Below are 25,924 nucleotides of genomic sequence, written 5' to 3'. Positions count from 1 at the left end.
TTCAACAATTTGTTGTTTGTTTGTTTTTGTTTTTTTCTTGTAAAGTTTGAACAGGCTAACCAGGACATTCAGTGTGACATATTTCATTCACGCAGTGTAGCAAACAAGCTAATTGTCATAACAATGGATCGGAAATGTGGATCAACATTTTCTTCTGATACTACATATCAAACAAAAGCCAGAGACTGTGCTGTATTAAGTTGCTGTGAGCTGTAAAATCACCACTTTCAAGCAAAAGAGAGAAGATAATGTTATCTCGGAGCCTTATGGTGGAAAGTCTCCTCCTCCTCTGAGCCGCTGCATCACATCTGCAGCTGTCTGTACCAAAGAATATCATGAAAGTCAAGAGCGCAAAATCCAGGGAAAATGCAGGATGTGTGAGTTTGTATTGTTACTGATATTGTTATGTCAGTCAGAGAGTTTGCAGAAGAACAGTTTTGACACGTGTTGTTTGTGTTTGCAGCACCACCTGAAGAAGCTGGAGGGCCGCCGGTTAGACTTTGACTATAAGAAGAAGCGTCAGGGGAAGATTCCAGACGAGGAGATCCAACAGGCTGTGGAGAAGTTTGACGAGAGCAAAGAGCTGGCCGAGAGGAGCATGTTCAACTTCCTGGAGAATGATGTAAGACAGGACAGGACTTCTAAATAAATAATAGACAAATTGGGGAGTATTAAACATAAGGCAATTAAAACATGTCAATAAACTAATAACAAAACTGATGCTTTACCACACAGTTAAGGCCAAAACACACCAGCAGTGAACAACGCCCCTGTTATTTTAAATGTACAACCCCACACCAGTGTGTTAACATTTTAAGGTTGATGTTTAAGAGAAGATGAAGGCTTATGCTGCCATCACCCCGAGTATGAAATTCATTTTCCCCCACTCGCTCTCTTCTTGTACAGACCAGCTCCTGTAGCAGCTCTTTCTCTGCTCCTATGGCAGTTCGACTCCCCTCCTCACCTCTGATGCATAAAGAGACCTCTGTAGCTGTTGCTGTGTCTCTCTTGTGTGATGAACAATGGATGAGGAGAGACTTGTTGTTGAAGTCATGAAATATCCCGAGCTAAACGACCCACAGTCCCGTTAATATAAAGACAATGGCCAAAAAGATATTCAGGTGGGAAATCAACTTTAATTAGTCTGTGTCCACACATGATTTTAAGCTAACGCAGAGGTGGAGGAGGTACAGATCTTTCAATAAAAATGGTAATAATTTTGTGTGGTCATCTGTTGACGAGCTGCAGTGCACTTGATGCGCTGAGCTATGTTCATTCTGTTTTTCTCAGCTCAGTCTGTCCGACTGCAGCTGTCAGAAAACTGCAAATCATTTCATCTGTCAGTGCTGTAAAACACAGACGTCGCACTCTCTCCTAGGAGTTTACCTTTTTCTGAAAGTTAGTGCTGCATGAGTAAGCAGTCAAACCCTGCTCTGAGGTGGGATTGTGTTCAGTGATATGTGAACGCTCCACTCAGCGTGAGTCCCAGGAGCAAGTTGGAGACGCGTGATACATGTCGAGTCCTGATCTGACCTCATCCCAAACAAGATACGCTCATCAAGTTTGTCTGGTGCAACTATGACAAAGTTTTCATGAAAAATTGTACATATGTGCTCATTTGTAGACATCTAAATAAACAAATAACAGACAGGTTATATTTTTACTGCAGTTGTTGAAATAAAGATGAAGATTTTAGAATTTAGCCTCAGACTTCAGTGTGAGTCACACTACGTTGTGAAGAGACAGGCCTAGTTATTATTTTCCAGTGCGCTGACGTTCAGTATACAGAAAGTCACATCACCACTTAACACTGTGAGTTTTTTTATTTGTGTGTGCCAGAGTGTTTTTAAGGAGTTATGTCACTTTGCTAGAGGGGAATTTAACGCACGTGTTTTTGTGTTTTCCTGTGGCCAACAGGTGGAGCAGGTGAGCCAGCTGGCAGCACTGATCGAGGCGGCTGTAGAGTACCACAGGCAGTCGTGTGAGATCCTGGAGGAGCTCAGCGGAAAGCTGCAGAAGAGGTACTGAAGGCCACACTTCACTTTGCTGTTAGTAATTACTCTGCAGTGTTCATGCCCTGTGGGAGCGTCACAGCTTCGCTCTGGTCCTGCTGTTCAGAAAGTCATTTCACTCAATGTTCTTTGTCATAATGGAGGCACATTAACAGCCACACACTGACTGTGTGTTGTTTTTGTCAACACGTGGGATCAATCCGAGAGCGGCCATGATTAGTGCTCCGCATCGTACTAACTGTCTTAATACCACAGCCAATGAAATATCTGTGTTTCACTACCAAAACCCAAATGATACTTTTCTCTCATCCTGTGATGTATGAGAAAACTGATTTGTTTTGCCGAATGGAACAAGTTTTTATCACCCTGTTATCCTCTCACCTCAGGATATCCACAGCCAGCAGCCGGCCCAAGAGAGAGTTCAAACCAAAGTCCGTCAGGAGCAGCATGGAGACCCTGGACAACAGTCAGCACAACGGACTGACCTACAGCTCCTCTCTCAAATCCACCGGTACAGCTGCCACACACCCGTCTTTATCTCACCCCTGCTTTTTCTTTCTTTTCTGTGATTTTCTCTGTCAGCCCCATCTTCATTGTTTGCTTTCAGTTCGAGTGTACATTTTATTTCTGTTATCCCTTACAGATATCCAGATCAACCACACAGTCAATGGGAAAAGTAGGTATTCCTTTGTAGTGTTAAGGCCCTGCTCATGTGTGCTCCCCCCCACCTGCTATTGACGTCTCACACACGCTGTGGCTGGATCACATGTAATGCACTCAGTGTATTTCTCTTCCCTCACCAAATGCAGATCATCATGCACACTGTTATAGAATATTTACTGACAGTGAACGTCTCACTTGATCCACTGGTATCCTGACAAACCCTTTGTGTTTGTTGTTAAACTCAAGCTGTAACTGTAAAGGAAGCTCGATCGCTCACTCAGATCTAGAAACATAATTCAACCTGTGTGCTGACAAACTGAGGGCATGTATTTTGTCTGTTTAAGCTCCTTATTTTAAAGTGGAGTCAATGTGGTTAGCACACATGTTGATACCAGGTGAAAAGAGATTTACCTCCTCATCTCTTCCTTGGCAGAAACTGAGAAAACATTGCTGCCCTCTGCTGGTGTATGTCAGATACAACTAGTGTTCCTGCAGTGTGGAGTTTCACACTGCAGATTTAACAGCGCATTTAGGATGATTTTTCCATCATAATCTGAGAGTGTACATTGTTTTGTGTTGTCCTGTGCTCACCACCATCTTCATTTGTCTTCACATCTCACCCAGCTGATCATATAACCTCTGTTCCACTGTCATGGCCTGACAGCCCCACTACCAATGGCAGTGTTCACCGTGAGTAACACACACTGACTCTGCACTCACATCTGTGCTGATCAATGAATCCTGCGTTATCAAGCCATGATACAGCTGCTTTTAACGCAGATGTGAGGGTCAAACAACACTTTAAAATGAGTGTGAAGTTAATTCATGATCTTGTAAACTACAGTCGCTTCCGTTATTGCTGAATTCGACATCAGAATGACGATAAAAAATATATTGTGCAGCTCTAGTATGCAGACAGTTTACATGCTAGTAAAGTTAGCAAGCACTACCAGTGGCGTATCAGCATGACTTTCAAAGACAAATATAATACACTGCTCAAGAGAGAGGCAGACCCTGGCCACGTTGGCTACGCAACATGGGGGAGGCAGCTCTAGTCAGCCATGATGAAGGGAAAAAACATCAAGACAGCCAAGAGGTTGCAAAACAGACCACCAGCGTCAGCACACATTTCATGCCAGATAATGTTACCACTTTGTGTCTACTGTATGTGCACATACAAAGGCATTCCTTTCCATATTCTCCATTTTTGCTGCAGTGCCTGTCTGAAGGCACAGCATACTGGTGTAATAGATATTGTGCCCTATGATATCGATATAGCCTCTCCTTTTTTAAACTACTTATCATGAATGTGGGGTAAAATATTATGGAAGCGTTATGAAAAAAGTTTTACAAAATTAATAAGTAAAAATGTGTGTGAACCCTGTAGAAAAACATGCTATACCTCTACAGTGGATGGAGTTTGCTCAGTTGTCATGGAGATGTCTCAGTATAAATACTGAATACTGACAAATGAGCAAACCCTCAAGGTCCCCTTACTTGCTTTTTTTTTGCACTTTCAAACTGTGTTTCACACTCTTCATCAGTGAATTGTTCAGTTGTCATTGAGATGACAAAAAAATCTTTTAAAAAATCTTAACTCAAGGTCGACTTACTAACTTTTTAATGTGTTTTTAACCACATCTCATGACCTTCATCAGTAAATGGAGTTTGCTTTGGTTGTCATGGAGATAGTTCAGTATCAGCACTGAGTATTGACAACTGAGCAAACTCCATCCACTCAAGGTCCTCTTACTGGGATTTCTGGGCTTTCAGCCACATTTAAATGGTTTTATCAGCAGCTGGAGTTTTTGTCAAAGCAATGAAAAGACGTCATATTAGGTTGTTTTCAGACATTTTATTGCCTCGTCTTCTTGTCTTTATTGACTTGTCTTATTGTTTTCTTTGAAAAAACTGTGATTAAAAAAATTACTTAATGAAAGTAATTATAAGTTGCAGCCTTGTGTCAAAAAAACACACCAAGCAGCAGTGAAGTTCGGCCTGAGGCAAGCTGCCATGCAGTGGCTATGGAAAGCTGTGGCGGTTGCTCTGAGCTGCGGCCATTTGATTCTGTGGCCAAACCAGAAGTTGGAGATAGTCTCTAACTTTTAGCATAGTCAGTCAATAATCAGAGTCCTGTGACTCCAATGACATGTTGACGTATGTTACAAACAATTCCTACCTTCCTGAAAAACCCGAACACTCCTCCCAGCCGCAGAAACCTGTACTTCGCCACTGCTTGATGCATTTTGGCGTTAGTATTTAGTATATAACCTTAAGTAACATACAAGGTAGGAAAGAAACCATTGGAGTGAAATAGTTATACAGTCATGTAATATTGTTTTCTGTCGGTGCAGAGTTGGAGGTGTTGGACCAGCCGTGTTGCCGCTCTCTCTATGACTTCGAGCCAGAGAACGAAGGCGAGCTGGGCTTCAAAGAAGGTGACATCATCATCCTCACCAACCAGATAGACGAGAACTGGTACGAGGGCATGATCAATGGCGAGTCCGGCTTTTTCCCCATCAACTACGTGGAGGTCATCGTCCCTCTGCCTCAGTGAAGACCGGCACATCGAGTCATCTGCAGACTCCGTCCTGCCTCTGTCCTGACTCGGGCCTGAAAATGCGAAGGAGGGGGGCGAAGCTGAAAAAAAATCTGATTTCCAGGCCGAGCCAGAGAGGTAGTAGTTTTGTCCCGAGCTGACTTAGGATCAAATTTCGCTGATTACATTGTTTTCTCTGTTGATATTTATGAACCTGAAGCCAACTGAAACCCAAGCCATTAAGCGGGACACTCTGCTTGGTTGGACCCTTCGTGTCCTTTGGGTCTGACCGAGGTGAAAATGTCCAGCAGTCGTCAAACTCTGTAGTCCATCCTGTCAGTCCCTCAGATGACTCCGCTCCCCGTTTACACTGATTGAAGTTTATTTCATTGAGCTGTCTGCCTGTCTTTGCCCCCTCACTACAGACTGAGGCTTCTTATCTTTGTTCAAGTTCACCGTTGGACATCACGACTGAAGAGTTCGTCATTTCAAAAAATGATATGCTTTCATTTGCATTACAGTCACATTAGAAACGTGATATACATTTCAGGATGTTTTCAGTCCCATTACATCGTCATACAGAGGCTTTGTGTTTGCTCCACAAATCCCACATAGCTATGGCTTGAACTGTCGTGGACATCTGTCATCGTGCTGACCACATGCTAGCTACAAGAAACTAAAATAATCCAAGTACAAATGTAGGCAGGAGTTAATGACAAGCAACCCCAGGTATCACGCCATGCAGACGGATTTGGTTTTATTTTATCAAGCTTTGAGATATTGTCTTCAAAGTTAATGACTCCATTCCAATTTAACACAGGTGAATGGAATTTAATTTGTGGTGCTTATAGATTGAACAAAGAAAAAAGAAAAGCTAAGAAAATTGGATCTGTTTAAATTTGGGTGAACTGACCCAAAAAAGCACACATTTTCTCAGCCACTGCTTCCCAGAAAGACTTCCAATATGGCCGCCTCGGTGCTGAATACCACTGATTTTGTGTTTTGTATTTTAAAAGCATTTTATATATGTGTTGTCTGAACACAGGCCTCATTTTTCTGTTTTTATGACTCCTTGTGAGGCCTTCCAGTGAAGTCTTGCCAAAGTTCGAGGATAATTTCAGCTCCCTCAATGTTGTTGTAATTTTGCCCATCATTTCTATCAGCAGTAATAACATTGTACTCGAGAACAAAGTGATATAGCTGAAAAGAAGTCAGACATGTCAAGAAACCCCAGCAGTGAGACAATTAGTTTGTAAAGCTGTGCTAACCAATATGGGTCACTCCACAGTGGGTCAAATGACTACAACCTAGCTCTTGTAGCTTTAGCAACCCCCAAGGCTGAAAAATGACACCATCAAGGAAGTGCCAAAAACTGCAGTTCCTCAAATGGCCACTTGGGGCTGGTTCCAGAAGCAACTCAATCCCCATAGACCGACCATGTTGAAATGCCCAACTTTAGAGCAGAAGTAAACATGTTAACAACCTGGTACAAAAAACAGTTTTGGTAACCATAGTAATAATAATTACAACATTCATGAAAACTGTAAATGGTCAATATTTATATAACTACTCTACAGCTCCCCCCTCTGGTCTGAATATGGTTACTTTTGGCTAAAAAAGATAGTACAAGATAGCGACGGCTGAAATGCAGAACTCGAGACTTCAGAACGGTAGTCTGCAAACCAACAGGTGACATCACGTAGGCCCATTATTTTATTCAGTCAATGGTTCCGGTGTAGCCAGCAAGTATCCAGATAACAGATAAGCAGGCCAAGACCTCCATATATATGTCAGATAATGTTTACAGTCCTATTAGCAACTCAAGATGTGAGAATGGAGTTGAAATTGAGAAACAATGTCTATCCATGTGTTTTTCCGAATACTGTTCAAAAACAAAATTAATTATAAGTGAAATTCTACAACATTCTGAGTTTTTTGCAGTGGGTGATCGCAGCACAGGCAGAGCTCTCCATGAATTCTTTTGTCTTGTTTTTAATACTCAGCAGCAGATTGTGACTCACAGGGTGGATAATCGATCGGCCCAAGCCATTCAGAGCTGTTCGATCAGAGAGGAGCAGCTGCTGCAAGTGAATGCAAACTTTTAGACCCAGCAAAATGAACGCTTAAGTTTCACTTTAAATGCACCTGCCTTTCTTGGCATTCTTTTCAATGCGCCCGACTGTTTGCGCATTGACAGTCAGAGTGATGCTCCCTCACAAACCCTCAGGTCAACCAACCATATTTGGGGGAGAAATTAAAGGCGGAAGTTTAACTGATCAGTTTACAGACAGACTTCTGATCTGATTTAACTTTGACCCATCTTACTTGGCGTAGTTATGCGCACACAGTTTTCCTTTGCATTCAAGGATTTTAAGCAGTGTTTCAGACGGGCTCACTTTTAGTTTTAACTCCTGAAAAATGAAAAGTCGTTTATGTAATGTGGATAAACTGTCAGCTTATTTACAACCTGCCTTATCGTCAGACTGCCGGTGTTTCTCACCCTGTTTGATAACTGATAGAAATGATGGCCGAAATTATAAAAACAACTTCCAAGTTGATATAAACCAGAGTTTAAAATGTGAAGTTAAACATGTGCTTTATGTAGGCGTTAGCTGGATGATGCTCCTCCTCTCCACACAAACATTCCTTTGCTATTTATTTTAGACGTTTTTATATGATTTTGTGAACATTTCAAGCCACAGCTCTTGGACAGCGATCACACCGAACTCACAGAGTTTGAAGCCACCAGTGTTTGAAAGCTCCACATTCCACTGGGATCATGGCAGACAGTACGTGATGTATATTACCACTCCGTTCGACTCTGTCTGTGTTCAGGTGGGCCTGTCTCGTGTTGTAACTCTGTACCTTAATGTTGTCGTCCTTTGTCCTCCCCAAACTGACTCTGCCTGTTTGCCTGCTGTGCTCTTAAGTGTGGCCCAGAACACATTCTTATGACTGTGAGGAACTGAAGTGAACTCCATCTCTCTGAATGTCCCTCTCTCTGTCTCTGTTTACATGCTCTGACTCTTTGTGACATGATGTAAGGACTGTGCTGCCTGCTCTCTGTCAGATAGGGATGAAAGCCTTGAGGCACTGAAACCATGAGAAAGTGCTTTTTTAAAATGTCGTCTGTATTGCACTGAAGCTTTAGAATCTACCTTCCGCATACGTTTATGGACATGCACCTTTTTGTTTGTTGATATTTCCTTTTCTTCAGCGTTGCACTTTGTGTTCTTCACAACAGGGTTAGAATCACTACCATATCAGAAATGTCCGTGAAGTCAGAGTGGTAGAAACTTAGACTTATATAACCACAGATGTTATTTGACTGTACTATAATGAATCTCAGCTATTGTAATGTAGATTGGAGAAAAACATGGTTGTATCACATCTTAAATCAGACGTCTGTGGAAGTAGAAGATCCTGTAAACCTCGTGAAACTCATTCCAGCTCTTCTAGTAGCTCGTGATAAGCCGTAGGATAAGTGAAGGCCTGCAGTTACCGTGTGGCTGTGCTGATAAACGTGTTTGTTTAGGAAGTCCCATCACGGCGTCATTTGTGAAATACTTACCAAAAACTTACCAGAGCGCCATACAATGCAGCATTTTATAATATTTCACTAAAGCACAGTAAAAAGCACATTTTTCCCCCTAATAAAACAGCATGAAAAACGGCTTTTAAAATGGGGGGAGAAAGCAGAGACGTTTAATGGCACTTTAAGCTCTCCATACATTAGCCTGGTAACTAGCAGATTTAGAGTATCCTGCCAACAGACAGGACGGTTCAAGAGATGATTTATCATGATTAGTCAAAGAGAGGCTGAGGCCTTTGTTTACCTCAACTGCAGATTTATTTATTTGAATCTGAATTTCTAATGTTTCATTTTTAAAGTTTATTTGATCCTATTGTAGTCAGACACATCCCCCTGTTGATGCAGACTCAAACCTCCGTGTTTACCAGTCGTCTGGTTCTTTCCGCAGCACTGATTCCATCTGTACAGCAACAGTCACGTCTTACTCACCGCTCTGCTGCTCTCAGTGTCAGAAATGCTGTTTTCTTTCACTGATTTATTCCAAAAATCTGGTACATGTTCCACTAACGGAGGACAGAAGTGAACAGTTACGCTTTTGGGGAAAATGATTTTACAATCTGCAGCTTAAATCAATATCACTTTTAGATTCTGGGTCAGTCCGGCTACAGCAGCGTGATTTGTTCACAACTGCTACAGGAAGCACTTTGAATTCTCCGCACCTCTGGCTGCTAAATTGATGGACAAAACATAATTTCCCAGAAACAAGGTTGAAATTTAAAAGTGATGGTCATAACGTAAAGGTAAAGGAATGTTGCATTATCCAGAAGAGTCCAGTGTTTCTGTGTTTAGTAACCTTGAGGATATTGTTTAAAGAGTCAAAGGATATTTATCTGCTGTTTTCTGTAAGCTGTTATTTTGAAACATTTGCAGGAAATTAACAGCAACTTATAGTTGTCAAAAAAAGGCAAAGCACAAGCGATGATTTAGTGAATAAAAACAGCGTTTGTGTTAACAAGAGCAGAGTGGTGAGAATGACATGACTCATAGTGATGAGATCAGTGCTGTGGAAATGTACATCATACTGAATATATTAAGTGAGCTATCCAAACACGTTCTCACTCCGACCTCGTCACATATTAACATTTGGTCATGGACGTTCCACATCTACATATGACGTGCTAAGTAACCTGGGTGCGTCTGTTGACTGTCTGGGACTGTTACATGCATCGTCTTCTTTCAAACACACTTCCTTTTTCACAGGAAATTTATCGTTTACATACAACTGACGTTTTTTTTCCTCCTACAACAAACACGTGGTTTGGTTTAGGAAGAAAGAACAAGGTTTGGCTTTTATAATCTTACGGGAAGCGAGCTCCACTCTCCTGGGTGAAAGTCAGTGTTTATTGGACCCATCCGCCACCCTTCCCAACTGATCTTTGGACTTTTGTCACCTTAACTTTTGTTCTTGTCCCATCGCGTTTCCCCCTGACGCCACCGAGCACCGTTAAACTGTCGCAGCAACCGGTTGTGTATCATGCCGACTTTTTTCATCACTGTCTGACGCTACAAGTCACTGCCCAAGGGCCAGATTTTGACGACTTCGGAGTAAGACTGGGTTGTCATACGGGAAGCAAACAGTGGCTCGAGGGTGAAAGTCTGTGATTGTTGGACCCGCCCACCCTACTCTGACTTTTACACCCCTTAACTTTCCCCCTGACGCCATTAGGTGCCGTTACACACTCATGGCAACGTAAAAGGACGGCTTTTATCTTAGTGTCTGATGCACAAGTCTCTGCCCAAGCGCCGGTATTTGGTGACTTCGGAGTGAGACCATATTGAAATTCCACCATAACTCAATGTTTGGCTTCTTTCTTTGTGACAAGCCTTTATTTATCCGACCACTATTTGAACACTGGCTTTCATTTCAGAAGTTACAGAACCCAAAGTTGTTGTCATGGCAGTTCCCTCCAGACGTCTGTGTATTTCCTTGTTTTGTTTTCTCCACAAAGTCTTAACTAAGAATGTGAGCAGACACAACCCCAGACCTAAACTCAGGTTTGGGTACTTGTCCCAACACGTGCTCGATGGACTTCATTCTTAATCTTCATTATTACGTTGTGTCTTTTATCATATGTGGACCAACTCGACTTTATATACAATAGAGAGAAAATAAAGAAAATGTATTGGATACTTACTATTAGCTTGCACTTGCCTAGATGTTCAAGATGTTGCATGATGATTTTCTTTTTTCTAAAGATTGTTATTATGGATTTTGGATACTGGGGAGCTCGTCTGCAACACAGTACAACACATCACAGAAAGAAACGTCCATCACAAGGTTTAATCCTGAATTCAGTCTCCAGAAAACAAACTGAGAGGAAGACTGCAATCTGGTTTAACATAATCATGAATCAAGTGGAACCATTCATACTAACCATGCATTTCCAAAGGTTTTGACTTTGTTTACAGATCAAAGATTAGCCTAATTCAAATGTATTTTTTGCAGGTAGCCCCACAGCACGAATGACTGACTTTTGATACACTAAAACAAGATCTCTGTCAACACTGTACCTCTGTTTGCCTTTGCAGTTCACAAAAGTCTCTCCTCAGTATTCATTTTACAACCAACTACTAGGCAAAGGAAACTGGCTGCGCAGTCGTGTTTTATTTTTTCAGTAGCATAATTTATGCAAAAGGTGTTTTATAGATGTTGTAAATGAATATATTAATAAATATATTGCGTAAATAAATGACAAGCAAATATTGAGCCACCACTCGCATGTGTGTTTTGTTTGTGTGCGTCTTGATCAAGTGGAAACCAATGTGGAAGTGTCCAAAACTGCAGTTCCTCTAATGGCCACTAGAGGCTGGCTCCAAAAGTGAGTCAATCCCCATAGATGTTAAAATATCAAAGTTTACAGCAGAAATACACGTATGGATGTGTCATCCTGGAGGAGCTGGACTACCTGTGCAACCTGACTGGGCTGCAGGTAGCACCTCATGCTACCAGTAGTGACAAGGACACTAGCAGAAGACCAAACTAGAGAAGAATCAGTCAGGAAGGATAAGGAGAGAGCAACTGTCTGTGGACACCACATTTAAAACCATTCTCTTTTGGGGGTTGTCTTGCTTTTGCCTCTCCATTGCACCTGTTGTCACTTTGATTTGCACCAAAGCAGCTGAAACTGATTCACAATCACTTGTGCTTCCTGAATGGACACATTGATATCCCTGAAGTTTAGTAGTAGTTCCAATGAAGGGAAACTAATGTCACAGCACACAGACAGCAGTGTGTTATAACTTTGAGTCAACAGCTCCAGAGAGAAAGTGTTGTCCCAGTCTGGTGTGAAAGAGCTTGACAGAGCCCTGACTTCAAACCCCATCCAACACCTTTAGGATGACCTGAACACCGACTGTGCAAAGCCTACACTGAACAAAAATAGAACCGCAACACTTTTGTTTTTGCTCCCATTTTTCATGAGCTGAACTCAAAGATCTAAAACATTTTCTATACACACAAAAGACCATTTCCCTCAAATACTGTTCACAAATCTGTCTAAATCTGTGTTAGTGAGCACTTCTCCTTTGCCGAGATAATCCATCCCACCTCACAGGTGTGGCATATCAAGATGCTGATTAGACAGCATGAATATTGCACAGGTGTGCCTTAGGCTGGCCACAATAAAAGGCCACTCTGAAATGTGCAGTTTTGCTTTACTGGGGGGGGGGGTCAGAAAACCAGTCAGTATCTGGTGTGACCACCATTTGCCTCACGCAGTGCAACACATCTCCTTCGCATAGAGTTGATCAGGTTGTTGATTGTGGCCTGTGGAATGTTGGTCCACTCCTCTTCAATGGCTGTGCGAAGTTGCTGGATATTGGCAGGAACTGGAATACGCTGTCGTATATGCCGATCCAGAGCATCCCAAACATGCTCAGTGGGTGACATGTCCGGTGAGTATGCTGGCCATGCAAGAACTGGGATGTTTTCAGCTTCCAGGAATTGTGTACAGATCGTTGCAACATGGGGCCGTGCATTATCATGCTGTAACATGAGGTGATGGTCGTGGATGAATGGCACAACAATGGGCCTCAGGATCTCGTCACGGTATCTCTGTGCATTCAAAATGCCATCAATAAAATGCACCTGTGTTCGCTGTCCATAACGTACACCTGCCCATACCATAACCCCACCGCCACCATGGGCCACTCAATCCACAACGTTGACATCAGCAAACCGCTCACCCACACAACGCCACACACGCTGTCTGCCATCTGCCCTGAACAGTGGATTCAACCGGGATTCATCCGTGAAGAGAACACCTCTCCAACGTGCCAGACGCCATCGAATGTGAGCATTTGCCCACTCAAGTCGGTTACGACGACGAACTGCAGTCAGGTCGAGACCCCGATGAGGACGACGAGCATGCAGATGAGCTTCCCTGAGACGGTTTCTGACAGTTTGTGCAGAAATTCTTTGGTTATGCAAACCGATTGTTGCAGCAGCTGTCCGGGTGGCTGGTCTCAGACGATCTTGGAGGTGAACATGCTGGATGTGGAGGTTCTGGGCTGGTGTGGTTACACGTGGTCTGCGGTTGTGAGGCCGGTTGGATGTACTGTCAAATTGTCTGAAACACCTTTGGAGACGGCTTATGGTAGAAAAATGAACATTCAATTCACGGGCAACAGCTCTGGTGGACATTCCTGCAGTCAGCATGCCAATTGCACGCTCCCTCAAAACTTGTGACATCTGTGGCATTGTGCTGTGTGATAAAACTGAACATTTCAGAGTGGCCTTTTATTGTGGCCAGCCTAAGGCACACCTGTGCAATAATCATGCTGTCTAATCAGCATCTTGATATGCCACACCTGTGAGGTGGGATGGATTATCTCGGCAAAGGAGAAGTGCTCACTAACACAGATTTAGACAGATTTGTGAACAATATTTGAGGGAAATGATCTTTTGTGTGTATAGAAAATGTTTTAGATCTTTGAGTTCAGCTCATGAAAAATGGGAGCAAAAACAAAAGTGCTGCGGTTATATTTTTGTTCAGTGTAATTACCCAACATCAGCGTCTGACCTCAGTTAAGCTCTTGTGTCTGAATGAGAGAAAATCCCTGCAGCAGGTTCAACACACGGTCGAAAGACTGAAACCAGAAGAAGAGTTCAGAATTTTTGAAGTGGAGTCCTTGTATTACCTACAGCAGATGTCAGACCGCACACCCCCAGTTTGGAGAAGCACACAGGAGTCTGACACTGAAGCTAAGCAATGTACTGCTGTTGAGTGCTGACTGACAGACTTGTAACTCAACTGCTCACAGGGGAGTAGGTTTGTTTCAACACGGGGACACATAATCAGCAGGGGGCCTGGGGGTCCTCGCCTAAGAAATTTTAAGCATCAAACACTTAATGTCCTGAATTCTGGTCAAAGTTTATGCACCAATTTGTGTCTTTTCTGCACCAACTTGTGGTGACAATCTCATCCAACTGTAAACAGTTACTTCATCTTCTTTGTGTTTTATGGCAGGTTGTCACAGTATTCAACTTCTGACTCATCACCTACTTTACCAAAGACATTGTTACAGCTATAAGGCACATACTAGCAGTTCAAAGTGAAAGTTCAAAGTGAAAATCCTCGGCTAAGTTCATGGTTTTGGGAGTTGGGTTTGCTCTCACTATTAAAGATGTATCAGTTCCTCATTCTCTGAAACCTGCAGTCATTTCTCATTTCCCAATTCACTTCAGCGGACTGTCACAGTCGATTGCAGAGTAATTCAGATCACCTGTGTCGCAGGCTGTTAATACTGACTCCTGATTAGGAATTGAGAGCAGCTTGGTTCATTTCTCCTCTGGTCCAATCAGGATGTGATGACACCCTCTCAAAGGGCTTAAGAGAGGTGGAAAAATGCACGCATAGGTCATTATGATCCTTCGTCAGCCTGATGCAGACCTCATGTCAGCATATGTTGTCAGTCAGAAACCCTGGTGTCGAGGCCTTTTTTGACATCTTTGCTGCTGTTCTGGTTGAGGGTGATTGTGAGCGTTCTGAAACCTGAGAGGCCGTTTACACGTTGTCGGCTATTTTCATAAACGGACATTTCACCGTCTCCGTTTTCAAAAAGATCTTCGTTTACATTTACCCGTGTATATACACACAAGAGCATGCCAAACCTGTAGGTGGCAGTGTAACGAGAAGCTCAAGCCTTCCATGTATCCATTGTCACCATAGCAACATAGGTCGCACTTTTGACACAGGCGCAAGTTCCGGCGCATACTGTGACGTGGGCTGCCTATAACTCCGTCTATCTCCGTTTATCTCAGTTTACATGCAATGCGCAACCGGAGTTTTCCAAAATCTCCACTCTGGCCGGAGTTTTTAGAAAGACTCGTTTTCAGAGGAGAAATCTCTGTTTGCGTGTAAACGAAGGGCACAAACGAAGGAAGATGTCTCCGTTTATCAAAATCACCATGTACGTGTAAACGGCCTCTGAGTGTAGGGAATATTAGAGAGCACCTTACCACCAGGTCACTTTCAACAGGACAGCTCTTAGTTTAGTTTATTTAAGAAGGAATGGTGCAAATTAATAAATACCCATGGTATAAAAAAGGCCAGAATCAGCCAAAAGGCTCTTTTCATCTTTAGTCCCTCGACCAAGATGTTACACAAGGCTGCCGAAAATACAGCAAAACACAAACAGTTATAGCTGCTGCGCAGCGATGGGTCGGGTCCGGGCATTTTTAGGCAATTCTGAGCAACAAGCAGAAGAATTGGAAGACATTTAGGAATTTAGCAACACAATCTGCCTTTTGCATCAGCTGAGGCTTGAACTCACAACCTCTGAGACTAAGGATCAATTTCTATCTCACTGAACTAATTAGTCATTACAATTCATGTGTAGCTTCACAAATTGACTAAGCCAGATGTGCAGGTTTAGCAGCCGTCCATGCATGGAAAAGCAGATTTCAAACCACTGTAAAAAATTCAGTTATTCAAACAAAAATCTGAAAATACACATATTGCATCTAGACAGCATGGAGATGTTGGTAATTTATTTTAACAATGATTGATTTGCTCCATAAGTGAAAAACTGATGTTTAAAATTACCATTTTTACATTGACTCCAATTGTTCACATTAGAGCAAAATTCAAAATGCTGTCAAAAATTCAGTTTTTGAGATAAAATTCTGAAATTTGCCACACATCATCTACCATGACTCTAGAATTTTGTTATTTTTTTCATGAACATTGAAGATTTATTAAGCAAGAATTTGCATGAATATGTTTACAGTACCGCTTACAGTCAAACATTTTGATGCACTGTAGGCTCAATTTTCGATAAATCAAAAATCTGTATGGATTGTTTGTGTAGGACAGTCTGAAGATGCTCTGTAGCAAGTTTGGTGTCAATTGAGCAAAAATTGTGGGAGGAGATAGGTTTAATAAGTTTTACAGTTTTTGAAAAAAAAACAGAGTGATGAACTTCATAATTTTTAATAGGTTTAAATGTACAAAAGTTTCTTCAGTATTGGGGCTACAGTTTGATGAAAGTTGTGAAGTTGTAGCACGTATGGTTGATTTGTTGTGAATTTTCAAAGTTTTGAACTTTAGACGCTTGCTGTAGCGCCACCATCAGGACTATTGGCTCGAGTTTACAGCTGAGGATATCTGGCATGAGACTGGACCTTTGTGCAAAGTTTGGTGAGTTTTCAGCCATGGGAAGTATGATTTCCTCGGAAGAAGAAAGAAAAAGAATACCTAGGATTACAATAGTGTCTGCCCGGACCCTAAAAATAAATAAAAAGACACTAAATAAAGAAAAAACAAGACAAACATTTTTCCCATTGTGACCTCTCTCTCGTGAGATTTCTTCCTCCTGGTGAATATTTTCTATATGATGTGGGTGTGAACTGGTTCACAGGTTTCTTCCTTACCAGCTGAAATCTTGGGAATCAGTACCACCACAAAGGGGGTGTGCACTCATCTCCCCCCAAAATCTACACCCATGACTGCTCACAGCTCAGTCAGCCTGTGATAAAGGGGAACAAGTAGACGGACGCTGTTTTGTATGAAGAGAACATAAATGAAAAAGGTTGGAAGTCACAGCCTGAAATGATCAACATTCTTGTAAGTGATCATATTTATTTTAGGGCTGTCAATCAATTAAAATCCCAAGTAAATGCATGATTTGTCATAGTTAACTTGCAATCAAATGACTCAAACTAAATGTACCTTAAATGAGATATTTTTCAAGTTTTTAACACTGTTATCAACATGGGAGTGGCAAATATGTTTGTTTTATTCAAATGTATGTTTATTTTTATTGCAACAATCCAAATCAATAACAAACACTGTCCAGAATATTCTCCAGAATCACTCAAAGGTTCAAAAACTATGCTGAAAGCAGACCATCAAGCATCAACAAGCAACAACAGACTAACATACTCACCTGAATATAACACTGAAAAGCATATTCTGTGGCTTATCCTGATTAAAGATGTTTCTATAAATAATATGTTGCATTTTGATGGAGGTAGAAATCTCCAAACAGAAACTGTCTGCGTGGCTACATTCAACTAAAGGTGATTAAAAAAAATATGCATTTTATAATTTGGGTAAGTTAGTCCTTCCTTCTGCATTTTGCTGGGGACCCTTTAAAGGATCAGTGTGTAAAATTTAGGGTGGTTTAGCAGCATCTAGCAGTGAGGATCACAGACTCCAACCAGCTGACGCTCATTGTTGTTCATTGTTTCATTATTTTTTACTGGAAGCTGAATTCTCCACAGAGGTCTCCTCCTCTCCAATACAAACGGACCAGGCGATTTAAACTTCAAATGAGCTGTTTTATGTTACAAACCAGTGTTTCTCCAATGCTGTTTGGCATGTAAGAGACATGCCTGTAAGAGACTGCATATAAAGATGGACAATGCGTCTCCACTTACCCTGACTGTACAGAAGTGAAGCTGAGGTGATCTCTGCAACTCAGTCTGAAGTGGTTGAATACCGGTGCTTGGGCTGTGACTTCTGGAGTCACACACAGACAAAAAAAAAAGGCGTCCTTTCACATCGGCTTGATGATGTGACGAGGTAAGAGTGAGAATGTGCTGATGTCTGTGGCAGCAAGTTTCCCACCTCATGTGGTAAAATCCTTGTTTTATAGAATTAAATAACTAATTAAAACCAGATTTATCAGACACAACAAACACTTGAACAAACAGCAGCATACTAAAACTACCATAAATGTCAGAAACCATGTTTGGGAGAAATGTATATGATGTATAGATCTGCTTTGAGTTTTTAGTTTGGCCTGTGTCCCATCTACTTATATGGAGAGCACAGGCTTTATGACCTATACTGCAGCCAGCCACCAGGGGGCAACCAAAATGTTTCAGCTTCACTTTTGAGGAGCTGTCAAGTCGTCCATCTTCAGACACAGTCTATGGTCGGAGACGAGTTGCCAGCCCTGCACCTGCTATGTGTTCACCTTTTTTCTCTGATAACTTAAGATCCAGATGTTCAGGAGGTTTTAATCAGGAGCTGAATCATCTGAAGAGGTCTCGTCCTCCCCAAAACAAACGGACCAGAGGTCTCATTTATAAAACAATGCATTGGGTCCATACTTACAATGTATGTAAAGACAAAAGCCAAAAATGGCATGGCTGAAAAATGTCTGACAGTTTCTACACTCAGGCTTCTACCTCACCATCTGTGTCGCCAATTTCCCATCTCCAAAATGTTTGTAAGCATGGGTCAAAGTTTCTCCCATCAAGTCTGTTTTTATAGATCACAACTTCTACGTGAGAAGTGGCGTACGCCTCTTTCAGGCCTAGTTTTGTGCGTGTGCAATGTTTATAAATGAGACCCTGGTGATTAAAACTGGTAAAAACACTGGATAAAACAGTTTCACGTAAAAAAAAAAAACAACTGTCATTTCAGAGGGTCTGCCAACTATGGTGACCGACATGGAAACATGGCCCCATCCAAAGCCAGCTCATTCTGAGGTAACACAAACACAATGATTCTTATTTTCAGGTGATTATAAACTATAGAAAACATACGTATTTTATTATATTCCATTTCTGACAGTATATCCTCCAAAATATGACACACTGAGTCTTTATATTCCAACATGAGATCCGCAGGTCAAACAAATAGACATGCGACATGCTTCCCCGTGCTCGTTGACTATATCCAGACCTCAGCACTCCTCTGTTTGGACTCTCTGATGGCCTTCTTACTCTTCAGAGGCTGCTTCTCTCCTTTATGTGAGTCCTGTCTCTTTGGTTGCTCTGTTCTGGTCCCTCTGACCTCCTCAGGCCCCCTCATCCTGCCACAGTTGATAGCACAGGTCCAGTCAGGCTGGTGACCCACCACCAGGTCCAGAGTGGGCAGGGAGGTGGTGTTGGTCACATCTCTGAAGCCTAAAGAGGATGTGAGAGAGGGGCTGTCTGGAGGGAAGGTTTCATATCCCCCCCTCATTCCTGGACAACTTCTCCAGGACGCCCTCTCCCTGAGCCTCACCACCTGACGGATCTTCTTCCAGCCCAGGTGGTTGAGCTCCAGCAGGTTGAGGAGGATACAAAAGACCCCGACGCAAAACATGAAGAGCAAGAAGATGGTCTTCTCCGTGGGCCTGGAGACGTAGCAGTCCACCGGCTGGCTGCAGGGAGCCGAGGTACAGAGGAAATGGACGGGCACCTGGAAGCCAAACAGCTTCCACTGGGCCAGGACGAAGCCCACCTCCAGGACAGCCCGTAAACACACATGGAAGACATAACATTTTGACAGAACGCCTCCAGAGACCACATGACCCTCTGCGGTCCCCTCCTTGAGGGTGCAATCTCGGGCATGGCTCAAGGACACCATGTTGTTGGGGTCTGCCCTCTGGAGGCTCTGGATGTTGATGCCCTCCAGCACGTCCGCCAGGCTGTGACCGAGATGCTTATGTGAGCGGATGGAGCAGCTGTCTGAGTCGCAGCTCCGATCATACACCTCCCGCTCTCCACCTTGCCCCACATCTGGGCCTCCCTGCCCTGGGATATCCCCCAGTCCTTGCCTTTGCCTCTGGGTGGTGTTGTGGGGCAGCTTGGACAGGTTGTGCCAGGTGTAGATGATGAAGCAGAGCGACGGCGTGGAGACGCTGATGATGTGGAAGACCCAGAAACGAGGTTGCGAGATGGGTGCGAAAGCGTCGTAGCAGACAGTGGAGCATCCCGGCTGTAGCGTGTTGCACACGAACATCTCCTGCTCGTCGGTGTACACATCCTCAGTCGCCACAGCGACAATGAGCAGCCGGAAGATGACCATGACAGTGAGCCACAGGCGTCCAATCATGGTGGAGTGCTGGTGGACAGCATCCAGGAGACGTTTGAGCAGGGTCCACTCCGTCATGGTGGCCTGTGGCTGCCGGCTGCCTCGAGGAGGGACGAGCTGCCTGGAGAGGAGCAGTCTACTCTGGACCGATCCACCTCTCCTCCTCCTGAGCTTCTACCCTGTTGGACTCGCTGACATCTTAAACCTCGCAGAAGACCCAATCGTCACTGTCCTGCCTAATCTGCACTCCCCTCTGAGCTTGTGTTTTTTATTCAGTTCTTAAAACTTTTGATTTCTTTTCTAAAATCCGAGCACCTTCCCTCCCTGGCTGCAGCCTGCTGTAGACTTCCTCTCTGCTTGAATGTTCTCCAGCACTGCCCGGCTCCCTTGAGAGCAGTGGAGCCATTGCAAGAGAGAGCCACCCCATCTTTCACAGATAAGGATGTCCACTTGACATGAGTCACTTGACGCACTCGCTTCTCTCTCGTCTTTAGGATCCATTTTAAAACCCAGAGACATCACCCTTCCTCTGCTGGAGGACCTGCTGATAGTGCCGACTGATAGAGCATTCTTCACAGATTAGTCCTCTGAAAGCAAATGGGCTCTTCCTTTAATGGAGAGGCGTATTTTAAATGATGACCTGTACATTAGAGCATGCCCACTGGATAACACACACTGTCATTTACAAAACCACGTCAGGAAGTTTGTGTCAGGACGACTGAGCGGGCTTTTCCAGACTTCAGTCTGCTGTCTGCTGAGGTTTTGTGTTGCAGGGCTTGTTTTGACTGCTCCTCTCCAGCCACTTGCCAATCCTCTTATCTGTGTTTTAAAAAAAGACCCTTGAAAGGTCTGCGAGCATCAAATCATTATGTCCCCAGATAAAACACTCAGTGACCCCTTTCTTTACTTCAAACAGTGCTGCCAAGCCTCGTCTGAGTCTCTGTCTCAGAGCTCTGCCCACCTGCTATTTCTGTCTCCAACACAAACATTTAGTGAAGAATTAGATAGAAATGTCTTTTAAACACACTATACTTTATTTCTGAAGGCCTCCGTGTGCATCAAAATAAGTATTTTGTGGATCATCCAACAGTGTGTCGAACAGGCGGGCTACATTAGACAATTTTTGGGACTTTCTGAAACAGACAATCTGCAGTGATTAGCTAACGCAGATTTTAACGTCTCTCTCAGGCACTCTTTTTTTAATCTACACACAACTATATCCATCTCTGTTCTTATGTACAAACAAGTGACACCTCTAAGAGCAGACTGTCGGAAAGCCTTGTTAACCCCAATTTCAGAACTAGTTGCAGCAACCGAGGTCCCCCTGAGCAAGGCACCAAACTCCCAACTGCTCGGGGCGCCTGTTCCTGACTCTGACATCTCTCCTTTTAATGCATGTATAGGTCCTGTTAGTGCATGTGTGTGTATTTCAGGCCTCCCCCTCAGGGATTAATAAAGTATATCTTCTTCTTTCTTCGTGAGGACACACAAAAGCAAGTTTTGTTTTATTTTCAGCTCGGTCAGAAGAGGAAAATGTTGGCATTGTATATTTCGGAAAACCACAAATATGCGTTTCATATTTTTTCATTTTATAGTATCATTTCATGCCATGTTTCTGAAGTGATGCAGCTCCAAAAACAAGAATCGGAACTTGGCAGCAGATGTCTTTAAATTATGGCTGGATGCCACAAATAAATAAATAAGTGAGCCCAGTCTCACTCTGAAGTCATCGAAATCTGGTGCTTGACATGCGCCCGGTGGCGTCAGGGGGAAACGTGGTGTGATTAGAACGAATGTTTAGACAGTGAAAGTTCTACTTGGGTGGGTGGAAGTTGTGGTGGATGGGTCCAACAAACACTAACTTTTACCCGACAGAGCGGTATTCACATCCCATAAGATTCTAAAGCCAAACCCTGTTCTTTTTTTCCTAAACCCAACCACGTGTGTTTGTTGTTAAAGGAAATAAAACGCCAATTTATGGTGTTGTACCGACGTAGTGCTTTTATTTTTAAAGAGACTGTATGTAGATGTTAAATTTCCTGTGAAAACAGAAGTTTATTTTGAAAAGAGACTATGAATGTAACAGCCAGAAGTTGACACGCGTCCCAGAACGTCAACAACCAACACACCCAGGGTACCTTGCATGTCGTATCTGGACTAAAAAAAGTCCTTGACCAAATGCTGTTGCTCCAGGTAGCCTCTGTTTTTTTTTCAAGCATCTCATTGTCCAATATCTCCTTCTTCTTTGCCTGATTGGGCCAAAATGTTTTCAAGGTTAGGGTTATATCTTGCTGAGACCCTGTGACCTCATATGAGGACATCACATTTTGAGTTTACTTGACCTTAGACTTCATTCTACTGAACTAAAGTCTGTTGTCCTTGTTCGTGGACATTTTTTTTTGTGCCATCTAGTGGTAGCAGGAGCACAATATACTAATCCATGGAAAAACAAGATGGCTGCCATCTCTCCCAAGTCAGTCTGCAGCTGATCCTGACACAAAAGTGGACAAGGTCCAAAACCTGATCACATGTTATGGTTGAAACTTGTTTATTAATGATAAATAATGTTTGTAGATTGATATGGCAACAAATTTGACCAATTTTAGAAACAGTAATAAGATAAGACACTATTAATTAGAAAGAACTCTTCACTAATCATCGCTGATAATGTTTAGTTTTCTTTATACTTATCAGGTCCTACTGATCCCAGATAGCTAGAGGAAATTAAAAATGCATACCAAACAAAAGTTGGGGTCACAGGAGGATATCACAGCCTGCTGGTTTGGCATTCTTCTTGTCAGCGCTTTAATTATGTTTTTGAGTTTTCATTTTAACAGATTTTTTTTAGACATTTTTTGAGATTGAAGTAGGAAAAACCTTGTTTTCAAAAACACCTGTGAACATGTGGACCAGGACTAAAGGTTGCCACATCATCAGGTCATGTCTCCTTCATATGTTGCTTTCACTGTACGAACTACATTATCTGAAGCACACTGAACCCTTTACGTCTTATTTTTACTTCTACTAAGTGATATTTGTACTGCTCAGGAGCAGGTGTTTATCATGATGACGATGGCGCACAGGTAACACATGAGGCACATGTGTGGGTTAAAGTCCAGACAGCCTCCAACGGTGCTTTTGTCTCCTATCGATCCAGACTGAGGCACACGCTGGATTAACATCTTTTAATGGCTGCTATGAGACCTGATGAAGCGAGGGATCGATAGACTGGAGAGTGGCCCCTCGCTCCTGGCAGGATTAGAGGGCCCCAGTCCCATCTAGCACAATGCAAATGGAGGAGGGGGGTTAAAGGGTCCGCCGATCGCAAATAGACCTTGACTAAAGCTCAGACACAACATCAGCCGACCCAGACCTGCAGCCAGAGGCAGCGTCCGATGAGCCTGCACCCAGCGCCGGCCACTGAGAGGACAGGAAGTGGCTTTTCTCCAGAGCAGCGTGACGGGGCCCTGTGTATATATGTTTTTATCCAGCACGTCTGGGGCTCTGTGTGCCGCCGTCCTGCCGATGTCAAAGGAATTATCCACCCTCTCAGTCTGTTCATGATGGAATTCCCACTGATGTGCGTTCCCTCTGGGCTTTGTCAAGAGCAGCCTGGGAATGAATAACAGACAGGATTAGAGGCGAAGAGGGAGAAAGTGAGGGACTGGTGCTCCGCCAGTCACAGAAAGACCCTCTCTTTCTCCTCTGTGTTCAGGAGGTATTTTTCAGCAGGACTTTTATCTGAGCTACAGAGAGACCAGACTATAAATATGAATGGAAAAGCTTCTTTTAGAGCAGAGGCTCGGCTCTGAACCTGCTGCACACAGACATGTTTCACTCTGTTCAGTCAGTGTAACTCAAAATCTGTTGACTTCCTGGTTACGACTGCTGCAGGGTACAAAGATATTACCATTTTCATTTTAAAGTTCCTTATCATGAGACATAACAGAGACATATTTTTAAAAATATTTTCACTGCAAAAACGACTACCCCAAATGATTCTGCATTGTTGTTGTTGGGCTTGTACTGGATTCAGCATCATACAAGAAGTGAGACACTGGCTGAGGATTCAGAAGTTGTCCTGAGGGTTTGGGGAGTTTCTGAGGTACTGCTCTGTTGGAGGTGTATTGAATGTGTCTCTACTTCAGGCTGTCTTCATCATCCGACCAAGACTTCAATAAGTTCCTCGACAATGTGTCATTAGCAGGCAGTGAAGCGTGATTCACTGCTCTCTCTGAGCCTCAGTCTAAGTCCTGTTGTTTGAAACAACAAAAACATTTTATTAAGACGGAACAACCACATCCTACTGAACAACTACAGATGTTACTGAGATTATTCATATTTCTATCCTAAAACAAAGTTATTTTAAGGAGGAAGAGTTAAAGTACGTATGGATATGGAGCAGGACTGACCAAGGAGGCATGAGATTAGGCAGACTGTTAACACTAAATGTGTGCCTGCGTTTTCAACTGTGGGATTGAAAACTACGAGCAGAGTAGAGTAAACTTTATTTTCCCCAAGGGCAAATGTGTCTTAGGCACAGTGCTACAGTCCCTTGTTTCACATTAAAAAAACATCACGAAAACAATTATGAAAATGTCTTCAAACAAAACCAAGGTGACCAGGTCCAGCATCGGCCCAAACCTGGCATGCGGGAAGAAATAAGTCAGACTGAGTCCGTTTGACTCAGCTGACTCAGGATGGATAACACCACAGAATCAGGCCAGATAAACTGACCAGATTCTGACTGCTGACACTGCCATCACTAGGCTTTTAACAAAAAATTATGAAAAAAAGACCTGGCCCAGTATCGGCCCAAACTCAGCCTGCCTGAAGAAATATGTTGGGCTGTGTGCGGTTTCTTGGCTGAGATTTGGAATGAATGAAGCCTCAGATTTCAAACAAACTGGCCCAATTCTGGCTGCTAACACCATCATCACTTGGCTTTCATCACCACTGGCACTGTACACCAGAAAAAATAAGTTTGCCCAACTAGGCTAAGATTCGGAGTGATTGATACCTCAGAATCGGGCCAAATAAACGGAACCCATTTCTGGCTGCCAACATGGCCATCACTGGGCCATTAGCAAAAAAAAAAAAAAAAGGATCTCGTCCATCATTGACCCAAACCGAGCACGCCGGAAGAAATAAGTTAGGCTACGTCCAGTTGCCCAACATGGCTGACATTCGGAATAAATGGTGCTCCAGAGCCAAATAACCTGGCCCAATACTGGCTGCTGACACTGTCATCACTGGGCCGTTACCAAAAAATGATGTGGCCCAACACCAGACCAAACTCAGCTGGGATTTGCAATGAATGATGCCCCGGATGCCAAATAACCTGGCCCAATTCTGGTTTCATGAGGTAGAAAGTGGTTTGTGGCACAACTTCACCGATTCACAGGGTGCATGGAGAACGAGGAAACACTGGAAAATGTCGAAAGAGCTCCAGCAACACTTGTGGTATGGAAAACAACTTTACTGACCGAGCGTTTCGGCTTGTGGACCCCGATGAAGACCACAAGCCGAAACGTGTCAGTCAATAAAGATGTTTTCCATACCACAAGTGTTGCTGGAGCTCTTTTGACATTTTCCAATTCTGGTTTCAGACACTGTCAGTACTGGGTTGTTATAAAAAAAATCAGCTGGCCCAGCATTGGCCCAAACCTGACATGCCTGAAGAAATAAGTTGGGCTACATCTAGTTGCCCAACTCAACTGAGATTAAGGAGGAAAGACACCCCAATATTGGGCCAAATAAACCAGCCTGTTTTCGGCTGCCAACACCGTCATCACTGTGGAGATACATTCAAAACTGACAGCAGGACATCTTAAGAAAGAACCTGTAAGAATTACAGTGCTAAATG

The 25,924-nt window shown here is 43.1% G+C and overlaps 2 protein-coding genes across 3 annotated transcripts in view; one reads left to right on the top strand and one right to left on the bottom strand.

The window, feature by feature from the left end:
* The window catches only part of sh3gl3a (SH3-domain GRB2-like 3a), a 46,272-nt gene extending 40,185 nt beyond the window's left edge, over positions 1-6,087 (top strand). Inside the window, exons 6-11 of one of the 2 annotated variants that reach the window (XM_033632774.2) lie at positions 464-622; positions 1,918-2,021; positions 2,399-2,523; positions 2,656-2,688; positions 3,300-3,365; positions 5,030-6,087. In XM_033632774.2, the coding sequence (XP_033488665.1) occupies positions 464-622; positions 1,918-2,021; positions 2,399-2,523; positions 2,656-2,688; positions 3,300-3,365; positions 5,030-5,232 (690 nt within the window). In that variant the 3' untranslated portion in view covers positions 5,233-6,087. The remainder of the gene's footprint in view (positions 1-463; positions 623-1,917; positions 2,022-2,398; positions 2,524-2,655; positions 2,689-3,299; positions 3,366-5,029) is intronic. The other variant, XM_033632917.2, reaches the window with a different exon arrangement.
* A 12,843-nt stretch (positions 6,088-18,930) lies between these two features.
* gjd6 (gap junction protein delta 6) lies at positions 18,931-20,136 on the bottom strand. The gene has a single exon (XM_078162976.1). The coding sequence runs from the start codon at positions 20,134-20,136 to the stop codon at positions 18,931-18,933; it is 1,206 nt and encodes a 401-aa protein (XP_078019102.1).
* Between the last annotated feature and the right edge of the window lie 5,788 nt (positions 20,137-25,924).

The sequence above is a fragment of the Epinephelus lanceolatus genome, chromosome 2 (genome assembly GCF_041903045.1).
Source record: "Epinephelus lanceolatus isolate andai-2023 chromosome 2, ASM4190304v1, whole genome shotgun sequence".
Classification (NCBI taxonomy): domain Eukaryota; kingdom Metazoa; phylum Chordata; class Actinopteri; order Perciformes; family Serranidae; genus Epinephelus; species Epinephelus lanceolatus.
The sequence above is the reverse complement of the archived record's forward strand: the minus strand, read 5'-3'. Positions and strand labels throughout refer to the sequence as shown.

Excerpts from the sequence above, each read along its gene's own strand:
- gjd6 (XM_078162976.1), bottom strand. The coding sequence starts at position 20,136 with ATGACGGAGTGGACCCTGCTCAAACGTCTCCTGGATGCTGTCCACCAG.